The sequence below is a fragment of the Pollicipes pollicipes genome, unplaced genomic scaffold, assembly GCF_011947565.3.
Source record: "Pollicipes pollicipes isolate AB1234 unplaced genomic scaffold, Ppol_2.1 Scaffold_6686;HRSCAF=7923_pilon_pilon_pilon, whole genome shotgun sequence".
Classification (NCBI taxonomy): Eukaryota; Metazoa; Arthropoda; class Thecostraca; order Pollicipedomorpha; family Pollicipedidae; genus Pollicipes; species Pollicipes pollicipes.
The window spans coordinates 2,547,661-2,565,462 of NW_023596921.1; the positions used below are offsets into that span (position 1 = coordinate 2,547,661).

The 17,802-nt window shown below is 54.5% G+C and overlaps 1 protein-coding gene across 1 annotated transcript; it reads right to left on the minus strand.

Annotated features, from left to right (window-relative positions):
- Window positions 1–6,709: 6,709 nt before the first annotated feature.
- Window positions 6,710–17,802, minus strand: LOC119107642 (PAN2-PAN3 deadenylation complex subunit pan3). The gene is made up of 13 exons (XM_037231153.1): window positions 17,575–17,802; window positions 16,539–16,621; window positions 15,914–16,120; window positions 15,412–15,661; window positions 14,690–14,842; window positions 14,092–14,208; window positions 13,041–13,202; window positions 12,497–12,616; window positions 11,858–11,955; window positions 11,355–11,497; window positions 9,297–9,494; window positions 8,680–8,842; window positions 6,710–7,362 (listed from the first exon to the last, which is right to left on the minus strand). The coding sequence occupies exons 2-13, from the start codon at window positions 16,608–16,610 to the stop codon at window positions 7,234–7,236; spliced, it is 1,812 nt and encodes a 603-aa protein (XP_037087048.1). The 5' UTR covers window positions 16,611–16,621; window positions 17,575–17,802; the 3' UTR covers window positions 6,710–7,233.

A 17,802-nucleotide genomic window follows, 5' to 3' on the forward strand; every position in this document is an offset into this window, starting at 1 on the left:
CGTCCGAAAACATCCCGTATATTTCCTGGCCGGATCAGTTTATTTTTTCTCGTGCGTCCCGAGTAAACTCGTGCTGGGATGGTACGGCGGTATTTCTTAGGAGGCGGGCAAGCTGAATCAAGGACATGCCATCTTACTTACACATCCTTGGCGTTGTGAGGCACATCTTGTGATAACGTTGAAAACGTGGATAGCGTAGTTTATGCGATATTAATAGAAAGTTAAGCTTCAGACGGATGGTGTCAACAACATGCAGAGTAACTGCCCAACACAGTAGGTGCGTATGATCAGGCTCATCGAGACACGAAAGTTTGCCACCGGCCGGCAGCAACTGGTCATCGCAAACTGCGGTCAGCTGATGCCAGAAACCAGCAGGTTGCCGAGCAATTGGACCTCAGCAGCTGGGCGTCGGGGAGTACACAGCTGAAACAGCCTGGAGAAGTTACCTTACTTTCTTGTTAACGCTCGAAGAGGTGGTTATAACAAAGGGCAGCATCCATGACTCCTCAAAGCATTCACGTGGACACATGACCAATATTGGAGAGAGCGAAGTCTGGAATGGGGGCATGAAGGATGAATGCGTATGAAAGGAGATTCGCTACAGTCCTGTGGAGTACCAACCCTGATCCAACAAGGTACACACTCGGTTGCTCACGGACTCTAACGATCCTTAAAAAATGGAAAATCAGCTGACTCGGGTTGAGCCGTGTACTTGTATTGCCCGAAAAAGTCTTGATCGCAGAAGTGGCGACATGAACTGGTGCCGCAGCAGTTTTACCGGCAATTCTCATGGCAGCAGTTGTGCCGTGACATCTCACACCACGCGGTCGATAACTTCGATATTTCTGCTCACAATTTTAGATCTTCAACACGGTTAATCGGATATGCCGAAGGAAGACGCGAATGACTGCATAAACTAAGACTTGTGATGCAGAGCATTGAGTGTTATGAACCCACCTCACTTGCATCCCTGGAGGCGCCTCTGCACACATGTTTGCTTTCCGTCCCCCAGCTTCACCACCTGTGCGGATATCCTCCAACGTTACCTACTCATAGCACTGAAGGTCTGGTATAGTTCTGGGGCTGAGGGGGACTACCGTGATTTTTGGTACGGGAAGGGACTATTTTTACGAGCGAGTTCCAGGCCATTGGCAGTACCTACCCACTGCGGTACCCACCAGCATACCCCACAAACGTTAATACATACGGTACCTAGTGTATCAATGAGCTTTCGACATTGGTTTGCTCTGGTGCCATAGACAATTGTTTCAGCTATGCACCGTACACATTCATTCGACTATCCACTGGTCTCCTTACATAATTATGTATATTGGGCGCTGCTTCCTATCCATGGTAGTTGCGACGAAATTTACAACCGGCAGGGTTTTCCTGAAGGTTCCGGAATTATATTCAAAAGTGTCGGGATGAAAAACTGCGCCGGACCTAACTAGGGGGGGGGGGGACTTAAGCCCCGTGGGACGTCCCCCTCGGCTATACCACTTGGAGCCGGTAGACCGAGATCGGCTATCAACTATTTGGTGCGATGGACCTACGACATTTGACCTTACGAGGTCGCGTGATTCCTAACTTGGTGGTCTCGAGCCGTAATGGATCATTTCGCCGCGTTTTCATCAAAATCGGAGCTCGTCGCGAAATAAATCGCTGATGGTAACAGCTCAACGGACATATAACCATACACATGCTACAAATTTATCGCATCAACCGGAACTCAGAAGAAGCAGTTACGTCTGTAAAAGCAAGAGGCAGTAGACTATATATATATATATATATATATATATATATATATATATATATATATATATATATATACATAATTCCGGAAATATCACCACCTTGACATGACCGCCGAATTTCACTTGAGGTCCCTCGAAACCCGGGTTCTGGAGCCATCAATGCTCACTCTATGTACCCGACATTTTGACACAACACCTAGAAAAACATTCAGTACAATTCAAATTTAAAAGGCATGCTCCAAACCGTTTCAAGATAACGAGTGGAGGCGGAATTCAGCCTCCAACGCCCGGCGCTCCGACATGGTTAAACGATGTATTTTCGGGCAAGAAAATGAAGTTCGTATGGTCTTCGCACGCTGTCCTATGGAAGCTCGCGCGGGTGAAATATCCTTATAAAAACCACTGCTAGCAACGCGTTTGCTAATTACACCTGCATTCGGTGCCTAACAACGAGCTTGCGGCGATAAGAGACAAATAATTCACGTCACGCGTCACGTGGAAGCACCTCGGAAGAAACTGAAGCACTTATGAAAGGATTAATTTTTGAACGAGGAAAGTGAAGTCGTGTGGGCACTAACAGGGCTACCCGAACGGTACCAAAATGTCGCCCGTGTTGCCTGCAACACTTTGGTCAGTGGATTGACATTACCATCACGTGGCGCCCTATTTAAGGAAGGGTATTTGCCCTAAGGTTATAAAAACAAAACTAATGCTCGCGGCGTGCGGGTACTTTACGTCTGCATTCGATACATTTCAAGGAATCTGCGGTGATCAGAACGTACTCCGAAAAGTTTAAGGAGGCCACCTGCAGCCCTCCAAGTAAAATGGAAACATTACGGGCGAAACTACGGCACTGTTCACAACTTTTTTTTTACAACCGAGCAAGGACAATAAACCACTGCATGTTTGATAGGCGTTAAATAAGCTTTATCAAACAACAGACGAACATCCGACCGTCGCCCGGCAGCCTTTTAGTCCGGAGTTTGATGTCACTCGTACGCGTCTGATTTATGGGCAGCCTACGCTCATAAAATGTCATTTCGCTCATGAAGTGCCGCCACGTTGGCAGCATGGCGGCACTTTACACCAGCATCCGGTGCCCCACAAAAAGCCCGCGGTGCCCAGGACCTACTTTGGTCTGAGGCTATTAGCGACGTCACAGGTCACACTGGGAACCCTACGGACAACACTACAGCACAATTTTAGCATTAGTTATGATCGGGATTATGATGGGATGGTGGCGCCATGAATATATAATGGGATGGCGGCGCCGTGTACGTTCGAAAGCGTCACATAGTGCAGTTCAAATACCGAAAATGTAAGCCAGCGGGCTTTTTGGGCAGCAGGTTGTACTCGATCCTCGAACAGCGCCTTATCGAAGACCGTGCCTGCGGTTAGGCTTAGGAAATACAGCCAATGCTGGCAGCGTCGACTCTTTCATCCGCATTCTGAGCTTTTCAAGGAAGCTGTATAAGGACGCGTGCATTTCCGTAGATTGTGGAGACCAGCAGCAACATCACAAATCCACTGGAAACAACACTGGCCAAACTACAGCGATTATTTTAAAATGGCGTGTGATTGAGCGAAAAGAACTCGGCAAGGGCCGTCTCATAGCACTGGTGTAGGGCTCCCAAACGGCAACAAAATATGAGGCCGTCCGCCAACCTTTTGATTAATAAGCTGACGTGACCCTCTCACGGCCTGCACCGCAGGCGGTGCCCTCTGCTCACAGAAAACCCCGTGCCAGCAGCATGTGGGCTGTCCACCGGGGACTGATGGGACACACGGGGATCTGTCAAGGGCCTTACCTCTGTCAATGCGACACATGACGGCCCGGCGGGGCAGTAACGTGGCTAAGGCTCCCAACTGGGTATGATGGCTCAGGCCGCAAGCGCACGTGTGACTGGCCACAGGGCAGCAACAATGGCGAGCCCCGGTGCCACCGACTAAATCAACCGGGTGACGGAAAGGCATACGCAGGACTTTGTTCAGATGCGGCAAATTACCAGCAAACAACGAATGGAGACATACACCGCACCAAAAGCAAAACTGCGGGATTGGTCCCACCGTAAAATAATTGGAGAAATGCGTAGGTGTTTGCGACATCTTCTCCGAAGTCATATCATATAATTTTAGCAACGCTTTCGCCCTTTGCGATGTAATAGTTCGCCACATGTTCGGTCCTGATGTGAACCCTATGAACGGCACGCGCTATTTATTGGTACCATGAAATACGGCAGTACTTTCACCAGTTCCTGTTTTTGTTCCTTGGCTTTGGCCTTTTCCACCAGAAACTGGAAAAAGTACAAACCTGACAATATCTTCGTTTCTCGGCATTAGTAGAATCAGACACAAATTTAGCAATAACACTTGTTTCGCCTCGCTTTGGAGGAACGTTTGGAGAGCTTTGGAGTGAAATACGTCACGAAGTCCTCGTAAAACGACAGACGAACAACTTTTAAAGAATTTATTTCTTTTTATTACAGTTTCACATGGTGTCAGCTTTACGACATGATGACAATGCATTTTCTCGTCTTTTCCTAGAAAATCACTTCCTAGGAAAATAAAAGCACTTTTAGGCCCAGTCGGCTGGAACTTGAGACACATTCGGTTCACTTGTCACACACCACTGCGACGTAATAGTATAAAACTTCATAATTAGTGTAAATAAATCATTGGAAAATGTAGTGGAACCGTGAATGTGAACTTTACGGCCAGTCGACAACAGGATAAAACCACTGAAACTGACGCATCACTAGCACACAGACGCGCACAATACAGTGCTACCAATATCAAACACTGACAGATCGCCACCCCCGGCACGACGTAACCCGATGGCGCCCACAGGGTGGCGGCCGTCGCAGCTCGGACGGCGCCGGCGTCGCGGCGCGCGCCCGCCGCCAGGCGCGCGACAAGCTCGCCGGGGCGCGCGGCCCAGCGTCTTTGTACTGGGGCGACGCGTGCCGGGGCGGGGCGGGGCGCGGCCGACCGGCCAGTCTTTGTACAGGGCGCCCCGACACGAGGCGCCGCACCGCAGGCCAGGCCCGCGGCACGTCTCAGGAAGAGCGGGCCCACCGGACGGGGACGGGGCAGGCGCTGGCACAGCGCAGCACCCAGGCGCCGCCCCCGACAGCACGTCGCCGTCAACACTCTCTGCTCATGTTCGACACAACGACGCAGCCAGCCAATTCAGCCCTGGCTGCTTAAGTTAATTTTTGGCGCTCCAAAAATACGAAGTGGTCCGAAGTTTACAGTATGGGTAGATAACTTGCAAAAGAATCTATCAAGAAGAACACCAGCATCATTAATTCACAAATAGCACGTCGACCACACAACTCATCAGACTGTGTCATACCCTTTGGCTGAGAGTAGTCAAGTACGAACCGATATATTATGCATGACATATATACGGTTAGCCATACATTAAATTCCATTTGAGAAGAACTACAGATTAGTTACAAAACAAGCCAATAAAGCTCAGCCTTGTACATCCTATGACCTATCCAAACTGCATGTCTCGGGAACAACAAAAGCCTTGAGCCAGATTTGAACGGTGTGCCGTTTACAAAAAAGAGGAACTGTGACAGTTATGGAGAAATGGCGTTTCTAACGATCTATGTCACGCTTGCCTGAGGCAGGCTAAATATTATGCACAAAAGCCTGACTCTTAAACGACAAATACTGCGAATGAACGGGCCGGTGGACACTTTGGCGCTGAACGGTCGCGACCTTTCGCGTTGTGTTAGAGCAAGGCCGTCATCTCCAGTCAAAAAAGAAGGAGACAACACACGCTTTCACGCACGAACCGCCGCTCAAAATTTTGTCTCCGGTCACAAAGGCCATTTCATAGGCTTGGAGTCTGCAAAGCCAAGATAAAAGCAACTCTGCAAATTATGTGAGGCTCCTGCTGCATTCAGGTGTGCCGTATGGTTTAATTGCATCACATTTGTCAAAGCAATAAATTGCGATCAACCGCGCGAGGAGGAACCAAATCAAGTAGCTTCAACTTCGGTGTTAAGAACAAAAACTTATCTAAAAGCATGTGCACGACAGTATTTGGCAACAGAAAACGCCGACTCGCGCTTGGCATAGATAAAGCACGTGCCCAATATTGACCGATTGTCCGGGCACTCAAAATAAGTACGACAAAGATTGCGCTGTTCCCTACAGAGAAACTACGGCGGAATTATACATGAACGCTTCAGATCAAACTGAAAAAGTCAGACGGCATGCATTAGTGCGACATGATTTAGATGCTCCTTTGTATTAGCCTCACCTGGGCTGCATCACTCTCAGAAAATCTCACCAAATACGGTGTATGATTGATGATCCGACAGCTTCCCATCCCGTGAAGTGAATCTCTACTCTTAAGATTGGTTCCGAAATTGTGCTCCACCCGATGAGCTTTGGACCGCCTCAACTCAACTGAAGTCTTAACTTTAGACGAATTGAGCACAGAGTGTTGAACAATCTCGCGCAGCCCAAGAACGATGGGTTAACAGTTAAGAGCCCCTGCCGTTATTGATTGTCCGCTGATCCCACGAGTCCACCACGTTAAAATGCTGTTACAGGAAAGACGTGATGTTTGTCCTGGGGAGGGGGGTTTCGCCCTCCCGCGGACGGAGGCCTCGTCCTCCAGAGGACGGGGGCCTTGCCCTCCAAAGGACAGAGGCCTCGCCCTCCTGAAGACGGAAGTCTCGGCCCTCCAGGGAACGGAGGCCTCGCCTTCCAGGGGACGGAGGCCTTGCTCTCCAGTGGACGGAGGCCTTGCTCTCCAGGGGATGGAGGCCTCGCTCTTCAGGGAACGGGGGCCTCGCTCTTCAGGGCACGGAGACCTCGCCTTCCAGGGGACGGAGCCTCCGCCCTCCCCGCCCATCCCCATTTCCGAGAAGACCTCGGACGTTCCCGAAGTCACATCCGGCTCCCCTCCGTAACCCCCCCCCCCCCCCAACATGGCGACGCCACACAGCCAGCAGGGCGGGACGGACGGGCCTGGCGCCCTTCTCCGCGCGCCTGACGTGAGCCGTCCCGCAACGGACGTGCTACCGGCCTGACATCTGGCGGACAACCGGAGAATCTGTACAGCACGGACCGGCGCAGGGCCGCTAGCCCCGCCAACACAGCCGCGCGCGACAGGGCCTGCTGGCGTTCCGACACAGCGGGTCAACGGACCATCTTGTGGGTCACGGTAGGTCACTAAACCTGGACCCCAGTGACCCAGCACGATGCCCTTGACCAGCACAGTCTTCACTGTGACCCAGCAAGATGCCTGTGGCCCCTGCAGACCTCAGCACGTCATCTCCGGCCGTCCCAGCACAAGTCTGCGCCTCACATGTGACCAAGAACCACACCAGTGAGCCCAGCACGGCACCTTCGCCGGCGGCGAACCCAGACGGGCCGGGACCATGGCCATACCACGGACCGGCGGAGCACCCACGCCGAGCGCGCAGAGAGGCAGCCCGCCGGGGTACTCGCGCGACTAGGAGCCACCAGACTCCTTGGCCATGGTCGACTCGAAGATCTCGTGGAAGGAGCGCTGGAAACACTGCTTCAGCTCGGCGAACGTGGCCACCAGCACGTTCTGCATGTCGCGCGACATGAGGCAGATCTGGCGACAGACGGCGACAGACGGGAGTGAGCCGGAGCTGGCCTCCGGTACCGGGACAGACGGCGGGAGACGGGAGTGAGCCGGGGCCGGCCGCAGCCGGCCTCCAGCACCAGGACAGACGGCGACAAACGGGAGTGAGCAGGGGCCTTCCCTCGGCCTGCGGTACCGGGACAGCTCACAAAGGCCAGTCTGGCTGTCAGTACAAACATAGGGTCTCATGTAGCATTACAGCAAACAGAGAACAAGGTCTGAGATCGTTCTAGCGGGTCACACCACGATCGTCATAGTAGTCAGAATAAAAAAGACCATATCCATCCAGGTGCAGATGTTTTATGCACTAAAAGTTCAAATATTCACCCTTGTTCCCCTCTACACTGCTGTAATCAGACATTACGACGGAGTGGAACACCCCCGCCTAATAGCTCTATTGATTCTAACCCGTATTCGGCCGTAAAAGCTTCAACAAGAGCTGTTCTAAGAACGAATGCAATGCTGGATTGGCCTAAAGGGTGCTAGCCCGGTGATGTTCTAGCTGAGGTCCACGGTCGAACGTTAATGGAGGTAGTCTCTCTGCAATCTTTGTAATCAATCTTCTCTCTCTCTCTACACTCTTTACGTGCAAACAAATTTACATAACTGTGGTTTGGGGTTGGACATGGGGAACGGGATGGATGTGAGGATATCACACAATCAGTTATAGCCAGCATCAGCATGCATGCCGCCATAATATGCATCTCATCGTTGCACATGCGGCCGGATTTATTGCAAGGTAGGTTCTGTATCCTAAAGTGCACACACCCCTCGCCATGAGCCCCAAAGCACATCAAGAAATGAAAAAGCCATCCAACACCCAGTCCTCCGACATTCGTTGCGTGTTTGGCAGGCAACGTAAGCGCCAGGGTATGAGCCAATGTAAGAAAGCTAACGATCTGCCTTCATGTCATTTGCATTAGCGTCACACACACTGGCGTATCCAAATGGCATATCCCAGCACGTGAACCTCGTTCATGGGCACTAGGTGTGAAGTGACTGACCAAAACCGTGCGCTCACCGACGCATCTACCCAGGGCACGCTTCACTCAGGGACAACAGCCGTCCAACCGTCCAGCCAGTCAAGAGCCCTTTCTACGGTGATCGCGTCCAGGGCGGTACCCGCGCACACTTACTCCGCGAACTTGCCAACTGGCCTTCCTGAAGACGGGCTGGCTTGGTACCGTGCCTCAGACTTGCTTGCCAGTCCACACTCCAGCCCAGTCCCCGCCTGAGCTCTCCCGACGACACGGCACCACTCGCAACTCCAGTCCCGAGCCGACCAACCTTGTCAGAGGAGCCAGCGTCCAGCTTGTTCAGACACTGGACCACATGAGCCATGTCCATGAACGGGCGGCCGTCGTCCGTCACCGCGTGGAACACGTAGTCCCGGAACAGCTTCAGCATGTAGCGGTCGCCCGTCTCCGCCCAGGCGCCCTCCAGGTTCAGCCTGGGGTCGTAGGCGGCGGCAGGCGTCAGCGACACCCAGGTCCAGGTCCGGGGGACGGGCTCCCAGGCGGACAGTGGTCCCGTGACAGTCGACGTTCAGTGTGAGGATACACGTGGTCAGGTGTCAGCTCCGTTTATTCAGAGAGAAAACCACATCCAGAGTGAGTGGATAGTGGCGTGGAAAGAAGGTCTTGCCATTACAGCACGATTTTCGCGGGCATTCCCGAGGATTCCCACTGTCGCGAGCACTCTCGTGATAAGACTCTAGATACTGCATCAGTACAGCGCGCCGGAGAACACAGCGTTGGCATCTCCTCAGCTTATTCCATGGCGAAGCGACACCCCATCACCAGTGTCATGGCCAAACTCTGCGCAGGTCAACAGGTCCAGGATTCTACAAACGAATTTCCTACTTCTGGCACAGCAGTCTCCTTCCACGGGCACGTAGTACTCACTCGGGCCGCTCGGTGATAGCGGACAGCTTGGCCAGCAGCCGGAAGAGGCGGCCGTTCTGCACCTCCTTGGCCAGCTCGTCCTCAAGCCGCTCCGCCAGCAAGTGGGCCGAGTCCAGCTGCGTGTAGAACCGGGCGCCAATCATCGGCATCACGTCCTCGATGCTGCGCTGGCGGCCCGCCGACGGCGACAGCAGCAGACTGTCGGCGGAGAATACACGGACGCTGATGCACGGCAGACACGCCAGCAGGGACAGACGATGGTGACAACAGCAGACTGTCGGCGGAGGAGACACCGACGCTGGTACACGGCAGACACGCCAGCAGGGACAGCCGATGGTGACAGCAGCAGACTGTCGGCGGAGGAGACACGGACACTGATGCACGGCAGACACGACAGCAGGGACAGCCGATGGTGACAGCAGCAGACTGTCGGCGGAGGAGACACGGACACTGATGCACGGCAGACACGACAGCAGGGACAGCCGATGGTGACAGCAGCAGACTGTCGGCGGAGGAGACACGGACACTGATGCACGGCAGACACGACAGCAGGGACAGCCGACGGTGACAGCAGAAGACTGTCGGCGGAGGAGACACGGACACTGATGCACGGCAGACACGACAGCAGGGACAGCCGATGGTGACAGCAGAAGACTGTCGGCGGAGGAGACACGGACGCTGATGCACGGCAGACACGCCAGCAGGGACAGCCGATGGTGACAACAGCAGACACGACAGCAGGGACAGACGACGGCGACATCAGCAGACTGTCGGCGGAGGAGACACGGACGCTGATGCACGGCAGACATGCCAGCGGGCTGCCAGTACCGGAAGGCGGATATAGAGGATACCGTCACAACAGAGACGAGAGCGCACTGCAGCAGATGGCAGACACATGGCAGGAGGTTGCACCGGATGAACAGCAGTAGGTACCAGACGGCTCATAGAGCAGCAGTAAGCGCTGGAGACACAGCAACAGGCCACTGTCACAGCGCCGGCCGCCGGCCGACAGCGGAGGACCGAGGGCGGGGGACCGAGGGCGGGAGACCGAGGGCGGGGGACCGAGGGCGGGGACCGAGGGCGGGGGACCGAGGGCGGGGGACCGAGGGCGGGGGACCGAGGGCGGGGGAACGAGGGCGGGGGAACGAGGGCGGGGACCGAGGGCGGGGGACCGAGGGCGGGGGATCGAGGGCGGGGGACCGAGGGCGGGGGACCGAGGGCGGGGACCGAGGGCGGGGGACCGAGGGCGGGGACCGAGGGCGGGACCGAGGGCGGGCACCGAGGGCGGGGGACCGAGGGCGGGGGACCGAGGGCGGGGGACCGAGGGCGGGGGACCGAGGGCGGGGGATCGAGGGCGGGCACCCAGGGCGGGCAACGAGGGCGGGGATCGAGGGCGGGCACCCAGGGCGGGCAACGAGGGCGGGGGATCGAGGGCGGGGACCGAAGGCGGGCACCGAGGGCGGGCACCGAGGGCGGAGACCGAGGGCGGGCACCAGGGCGGGCACCGAGGGCGGGGGACCGAGGGCGGGGGACCGAGGGCGGGCACCGAGGGCGGAGACCGAGGGCGGGCATCCAGGGCGGGCAACGAGGGCGGGGGATCGAGGGCGGGGACCGAAGGCGGGCACCGAGGGCGGGGGACCGAGGGCGGGGGACCGAGGGCGGGCACCGAGGGCGGAGACCGAGGGCGGGGGATCGAGGGCGGGAACCGAAGGCGGGGGACCGAGGGCGGGCACCGAGGGCGGGCACCGAGGGCGGGGGACCGAGGGCGGGCACCCAGGGCGGGCACCGAGGGCGGGGGATCGAGGGCGGGGACCGAAGGCGGGCACCGAGGGCGGGGGACCGAGGGCGGGGGACCGAGGGCGGGCACCGAGGGCGGGGGATCGAGGGCGGGGACCGAAGGCGGGCACCGAGGGCGGGGGATCGAGGGCAAGGACCGTTACGGACGACAGCCAACACAGCACGCGAGCGACAGTGGACGGATACCCCGGCAGGGGAGGGTATCAAAGACGGCTAATACGGCAGCAGTCGGCGCCCCGCAGCGTCTCGGCGTCGTCCGACCTCATGATGAGTGCCTTGAGGTCGGCCGAGTAGTGACGCTCGACTATGCTGATGCTGGTGTTGAAGTTCTCCCGCTGCACGGCCAGCACAGAGTTGCAGGAGAGCGCCAGCAGCAGCTTCCCCAGGCCCACCAGATCCTCCTGCTGCGAGTGCGGAACGGACGTCAGCTCTGATGTTTGGGGATCACGTCAAAACAGCTGTTCCTAGACCGATAAATATTCACTGCAATACCGTCACCACGCCACAACAGAATACACTCAAAACACCAGCTCCAGAGGAAAACAGGAGCACAGTTCGACAGGTTGCACAAATGACAACGGGCATCATCGCCAAAATGCAGTTTCCAACTCTAATGACACCAGTAACCACGTCGATTAGTCCCTCATTCCTCAACAGATTTTTCAAAACCTTTCCCACGCACGCATATATCCAGTAGTTCTAATTCCACACGCGACTTTCGGGTAGAGTACACAATGAGCACACAAGAACGGCTCGCCACTCACCTGGTAGTGAGGCACCATTGCCAGCGGGTTGGACGCATTGTTGTCGAACATGAGCACGTCCAGTACGCCGCAACAATTCACGTGCACACGATCCTGACCTGCCAACATAGCATTCCACCTGAGCAAACGCACACAATACAACCCGGCGCGATATATTCGGTGTTTGGAAACATTGACAGTTTTGCAGCACCGCCTTCTTATTGCGCTGTACACATGTGCTCGAGGGCTACAGTAACGCTGGTGCATGGTGATGACGCCGGGCTTTCATGGCTTTTGTGATGGAGCTAAAACATCGCCAAGATATTGCATCGCACGGGGACGGCAGACAAATAGGAATATACCGTGTGAGCCAGAAGAAGCACAACCGCTTTGAAAATATGCAGCAAAGAGCAATACATCGGCAAAAACAATACCTTGAACTCCACGAACATGGCAAAAATCTCCCTATGAATTGAGACCTACCCTGATAGGTCACTAACACACCACAAGCTCTGCAATCCTTTTCCCGAGAGAAGACCCCGGCCGACGGCATTCGTCCCGGCACCATGACAGCCGCACACGCCAACACGCCGATCCAGGTCGGAGTGTCGACGCGCGTCCGCCGGCGGTGACGCGGCGCGCCGCCGGGCCGGCACTCACCGGTGACGAGGACCTTGGTGGGGTCGAGCACGCGACAGGCCAGCCCGCTGCCGTGCACCAGCCGCAGCGCGCCCGTCAGCTGGATGACGTAGCTCCAGATCAGCGACTCGGGCATCAGCGCTGTCGGTGCCGACAGGGAGGCCGCTCAGCTGATGAAGCGCGGCACCAGTGCCAGCGCTCGCCGGCCATCCAGGCGCGCGCGCGCGCCGCCGGCGGAGCTAGCGCCGCGCGTCACACACAACGGCGCAGTCGCTCAGACACGGTTTCTGACCAGCTATGTGCCATATGCCCACACTGCCAGAGGTCATCGGCTTCATAAATTAAGTTGAACATTAAGCCGCTCGACAATGAGAGGAACAAAGCTCAAAGGTTTTGTGTAGCGAGCCATATGACCCCGTTCCGCCCACGAATATTGCTCTTTTCATCAACTGAATAGCGCCAACTTTCCATATTCACCCCGCGCGTTCACCCGAGCTCGGTGTATCTATTGCCGCGGTAAGCGATTCTGAGCCAGTGGACACACGGAAAAGCCAGGACCACGCACAGCTCTGTTGGCGGAGGACGGCGTTCTTCTGGGCACTGTACGGCCGCGGTATGCTCGGGTCCTGGAACGGGTCCAGGAACCCGTTCAGCTGCGGCGGCTGGCTGAAGTGGCGCGCCATCAATGTCTCGGCGCTCGGCAGGAAGTCGTACACCATTACCACGGCTGCCGGGAATTCGGGAAGGCGGGCTGGTGTCAGCGTTGGCGCTGGCCTCACTGGCAAATCTGGTACAGACACTGGTGCATATGGTGCTGACAATGGCACATACTGCACCGACACTGGCGCACCCGGAACCAACACTGGCACATCTGGTACCAACACTGGTATATCTAGTACCAACACTGGCACATCTGATTACAACACCGGCACATAAGGTACCAACACTGGCACATCTGGCACCGACACTGGCACATCTAGTACTGAATCTGGCACATCTGGTGCTGACATTGGCATATCTGGTGCTGACATTGGCATATCTGGTACCATCACTGGCACATCTGGTACAGACACTGGTACATCTGGCACCGACACTGGGACATTTAGTACCCACACTGACACATCTGGTGTCGACACTACCACATCTGATACCAACACTGGCGCATCTCACACCAACACTGGTACATCTGGTATCCACAGAGGCACATATGGCACTGACAATTGCACTCCCAACGCCAATACCAATACATCTTGCACCAATATTGGTACATCTGAAACTCACACCAATGAGTGTTAATAACTCTCAGTTGCCGTCGAGGAGCTGCTCATTCCCACATGGCTGTGGAGAGGACCGTGTCCCCGACCCCCTACCAACTCACACAGCTCTGTTCGGTTCCCGCACCCCATTCACTTCACGTCCAGCATTGTGTGTTTTTGATTGCATAGTGGTAACTACATCCTCTTCAACATCTGATTGAGACAAACCACACCAGACGCATTTACCACACACATCCATTTGTAACCAAGCAACGAGCCCAGGTCATGAATTTGCCAACACATATAAAGAGCTTTGTCAGCAAAACAGATCACATTTCACCAAAGGGCGAGTCAACTCACAATTGTCGCCGAAGCTCTTGGTGGTGAAGAGCTCACGCAATGTGACCAGACCAGCATGTTGTAATTTGCTCCAGAGCGCGACCAGCTGCAGACACTTGGTGCCGGCCAGCCGCAGCCCTACAGCAGGCACACGTCAGCCATGTGCCAACGCTGCCGCACATTCGTCACATGCACACATCTATGCTATATGCACATGTGGGCATGGATGCGTGAATTCCAGCCATTACCGGTGAAACATGATGTCATTATTCATAGCAGCATACACCCCCAGTTCACGCTATTACAGATGCAACATAATGTCATTATGTACGGTGGCAGACGCGGCGAGGATCGCCGACGCAGCCCCGCATCATCACGGCAGGGTGGATAAGCTCACGGGTCATAGCGGACACAGTTCATTCACAAGGTTCCGTCCGTGAGTGACAGCTCGTTTTTGCGGGCCACGAACTTAATGCTTTCTAGTCATAATCTGGTAGTCAAAACTTAGTCCCACAAGAGTATGAGGTTCATCCAAAAGTAACTGGGTGGGTGTAGTGACAAGGTAAAGTAATACAAATAGGTATTTGAAGGGAACCAGGCCGTGAAACTGGCACACTACCATGTATCCGTCGCAGGCAGTAGCACTGTCCGCTCTTCATGTTGGTGGCCTTGTAACAGGTGGTGATGTAGCCGAACGCGGTGGACTTGTGGGGCTGGCCAGGCGCCTCCAGGGGACACAGCTCGTGATAGTTGTCCACCTCGTTCGGCAGATCTGGACATCGCGCAGACGTAGGGCGTCAGCTGAATAGCCACACAGCTTCGCTATTTGACGTTAATTTGCAAGCGTCAATAATGCAAATGAGGCTCCATTTGACCCACGTGATTCCCGAATGTTATTGCCAAGATCTGCACTTTCATGTACAAATTGGCAGACAAGTTGCTTTGCTACGTAAAACAGGCAAATGAAATAGGCACGACGATTAATATTTACTAGATCAGAAAAAAATGGAAAAATGAAGTGTCTATTGGCAGAAGTACGACGGCACCATATGACGCTCGGATACGTTAAAACAATATCAATCATATCACACACCTGCCAGGTGATGCAGTAACACAATGTGTGGCAGCCACAGACTGCAGCGCAAAACATGCCAACTATGGCTACTGGTTTAAAACTGACAAAACATTCCAGCTACATCCACTGGTCTAAAACTGACAAGCTGAGTAACCGAATCAATCGCAGCATGTGGATGGCCACCACAGCGCCTGGTTACACCTAGACACGCTCCTTCCCTCGACGCTAGGCAGCGGTGAGCGGGCCACCGGCGGCGCGCCACTGACCCGGGTACGCTTGCGGGTTGGGGTGCATGAGCAGCAGGTTCTGCTGGCGCAGGATCAGCTCGCGCAGCTCGTCGCTGACGAAGAAGCTGGCCGGGTGGGTGGCGGCGGCTGCGGCGCTCTTGGCGTCGGCGACGCGCGGCGGCGTGGCCACGTATGCCGTGTACGGCGGCGTCACCGTCGGCGGCTCGGCCGACTTCTGGGCGGCCGCGTCCTCAGCCGTGAAGTAGTAGGTCGTGCCGCCCACGTTCTCCTGCAGGTGGCGCGCGTCAACGCGGCTGCCACACGGCACTCGACCAGATGACTGCCACGGCGATCTCGGACAGTGTGGCCTGGCCAAACACGTGGGCATGTGCATTACGAACAGATGTCATTGCCAAGCAGCGGACCACATATCACACACTTCAATACAGATGGAAATGCGCGTCCATTGACGCTCGTCACCGAGCCTGGCTCCAGTGTGGGGTTCAGACCGCACAGCAGTGACGCTGCCCGAGTCTCTGACCTCAAACAGCGGCGTGGGGTCGGACGAGGACTCGTCCAGAGTGGCGCCGGCGGCGTCCGGCGGTGAGCCATTGGCGACGGCTTCGGGCGTGAAGGCGCGCGCCGCCAGCGCGCGCGCCCCGCCCGCCTTGCCCGCCGGTGAAGAGCCGGAGGCCAGGCTGAGCCCGGCCATAACGCTGCTCACCTCTGCTGGCTCCGAGACGCGACTCTGCTGGCGCGGAGGCCGGTCAGCGTCGGCCCGGCACTGGGGTCGCAGTCATATGCCATCAGGGGCAGCTTGGTACCAAGGTGCAGTTAAGTCGTTGGTGCTGACATAGACACCGTTAAATGCTTGGCAGCCTGATATGAAAAGAAACTGAGTGTCATAACAGATACATTCAGAGCCTGTTCAGTGATGGAAGCAAATGGGAACATAATTCATGTCTCATCACCATGCCCCTACACCACAATGAAACCCTGTTTTAATAACAGCTCTAGTACCTAGAAAATACTTCCCATAAATATCACCAACCATCATCAGCTGACCTACTGTCAAAATCCATTAAGGTTTTGACCCTTAAGGGCCTGGTGCTGAGAATGAAGTGGAGAAACTGTTTTGCGGTATTTGAAGCTGCCAGTTAACTTACTGTTAAGTATGTTGAAAGTTTTGACCCTTGAGGAAGACCTGGTGCTGAGAATGGAATGAAGACATTGTCCATGCTGGAAGTACCTGTAAAAAATGAATGGAAACCAATCCTACAACTCAGCCAGAGCAATGCAAACCACTTCAAACACAGGCCTATGCAGGCACCTCAGAAATGCCCAAGGAACCTTTTGGCTCTGCCATGTAATCTAGAAATGGGTACAGCATTGTTCACTTCCATCATACATACTGTTTGCATCCCTCATGGAGCAACAGTCACTGCAGAGGCTATATAAGTGCTGAAGGGGGATCAAATTTCATGGATTCTTGCTACCTCCACCCCCTTACATTTTTATGGTTCTTAATGCTGGCAGTAATGTTGTGACCCCGCTGGTGTCGCGGGTGCTGTGTGTGTGTGTGCGGCGCTCGGGAGCTCGCCATCATAATTATAAAAAAATTTGAAGGTAAGAGCATGAATCCACCTGTTTAGTGATTATTTACGGTATGTCCTGCCTTAAACACGACAAATGGTGTACAATGTTTTTTTTCTAACATTAGGTAGGAAAGTACACCCTGACCAAATATTCTGCACATGGCATTAAGCAAGTGATGTGCAATGACTGTGAATGATGTGACATGTTGATGATACATATAGATTTCAAAACTGGGAATTTAAAATAGAAGCCTGAAAATCCTAGAGGGCTAGCTAGCTACAATGCACTGAACACAAACTAGCTAGCTGTCAGAAGTGCACAAACAGTGCACACAAACAGTGCACAGTGTACAGTGCAAAAACTAGCGAGCTGTCACCTGATGCTGCTTGGTTAATCTGACCATGTCTCATCACTTGCAGAAAGTTTTACTATAGCTTAGGAAGTTCATAATTAACTTGTATGTACACATCCACATCCCATATGCTTTCAACACACACATGAACATTCAAGCTTGCACTATTTAACACACTTCTACAATGTCATAATCATTATGCTTAAGTAATGTCAAAATACATGAGCGGCTAATAAGCAGTCGTTTAATCTCACCTTTCGTCACCCAATTTCGCCAGGGTCTTGACGGACACAATATCTTAAACTGATGCAGCACTGTTGCACCGACGCTGGGGTGTTCTGTATAATTCGGTTATACCGCGCAACAAGGAGTACCTTTACGTGTAGCAGTGTCCAAACAAAACATGAGCCTCCAACGTTATATCCTTATTGTCTGAGAAAATTATGGAAATCCACACATACCGCAACAGTCACACCAAAACA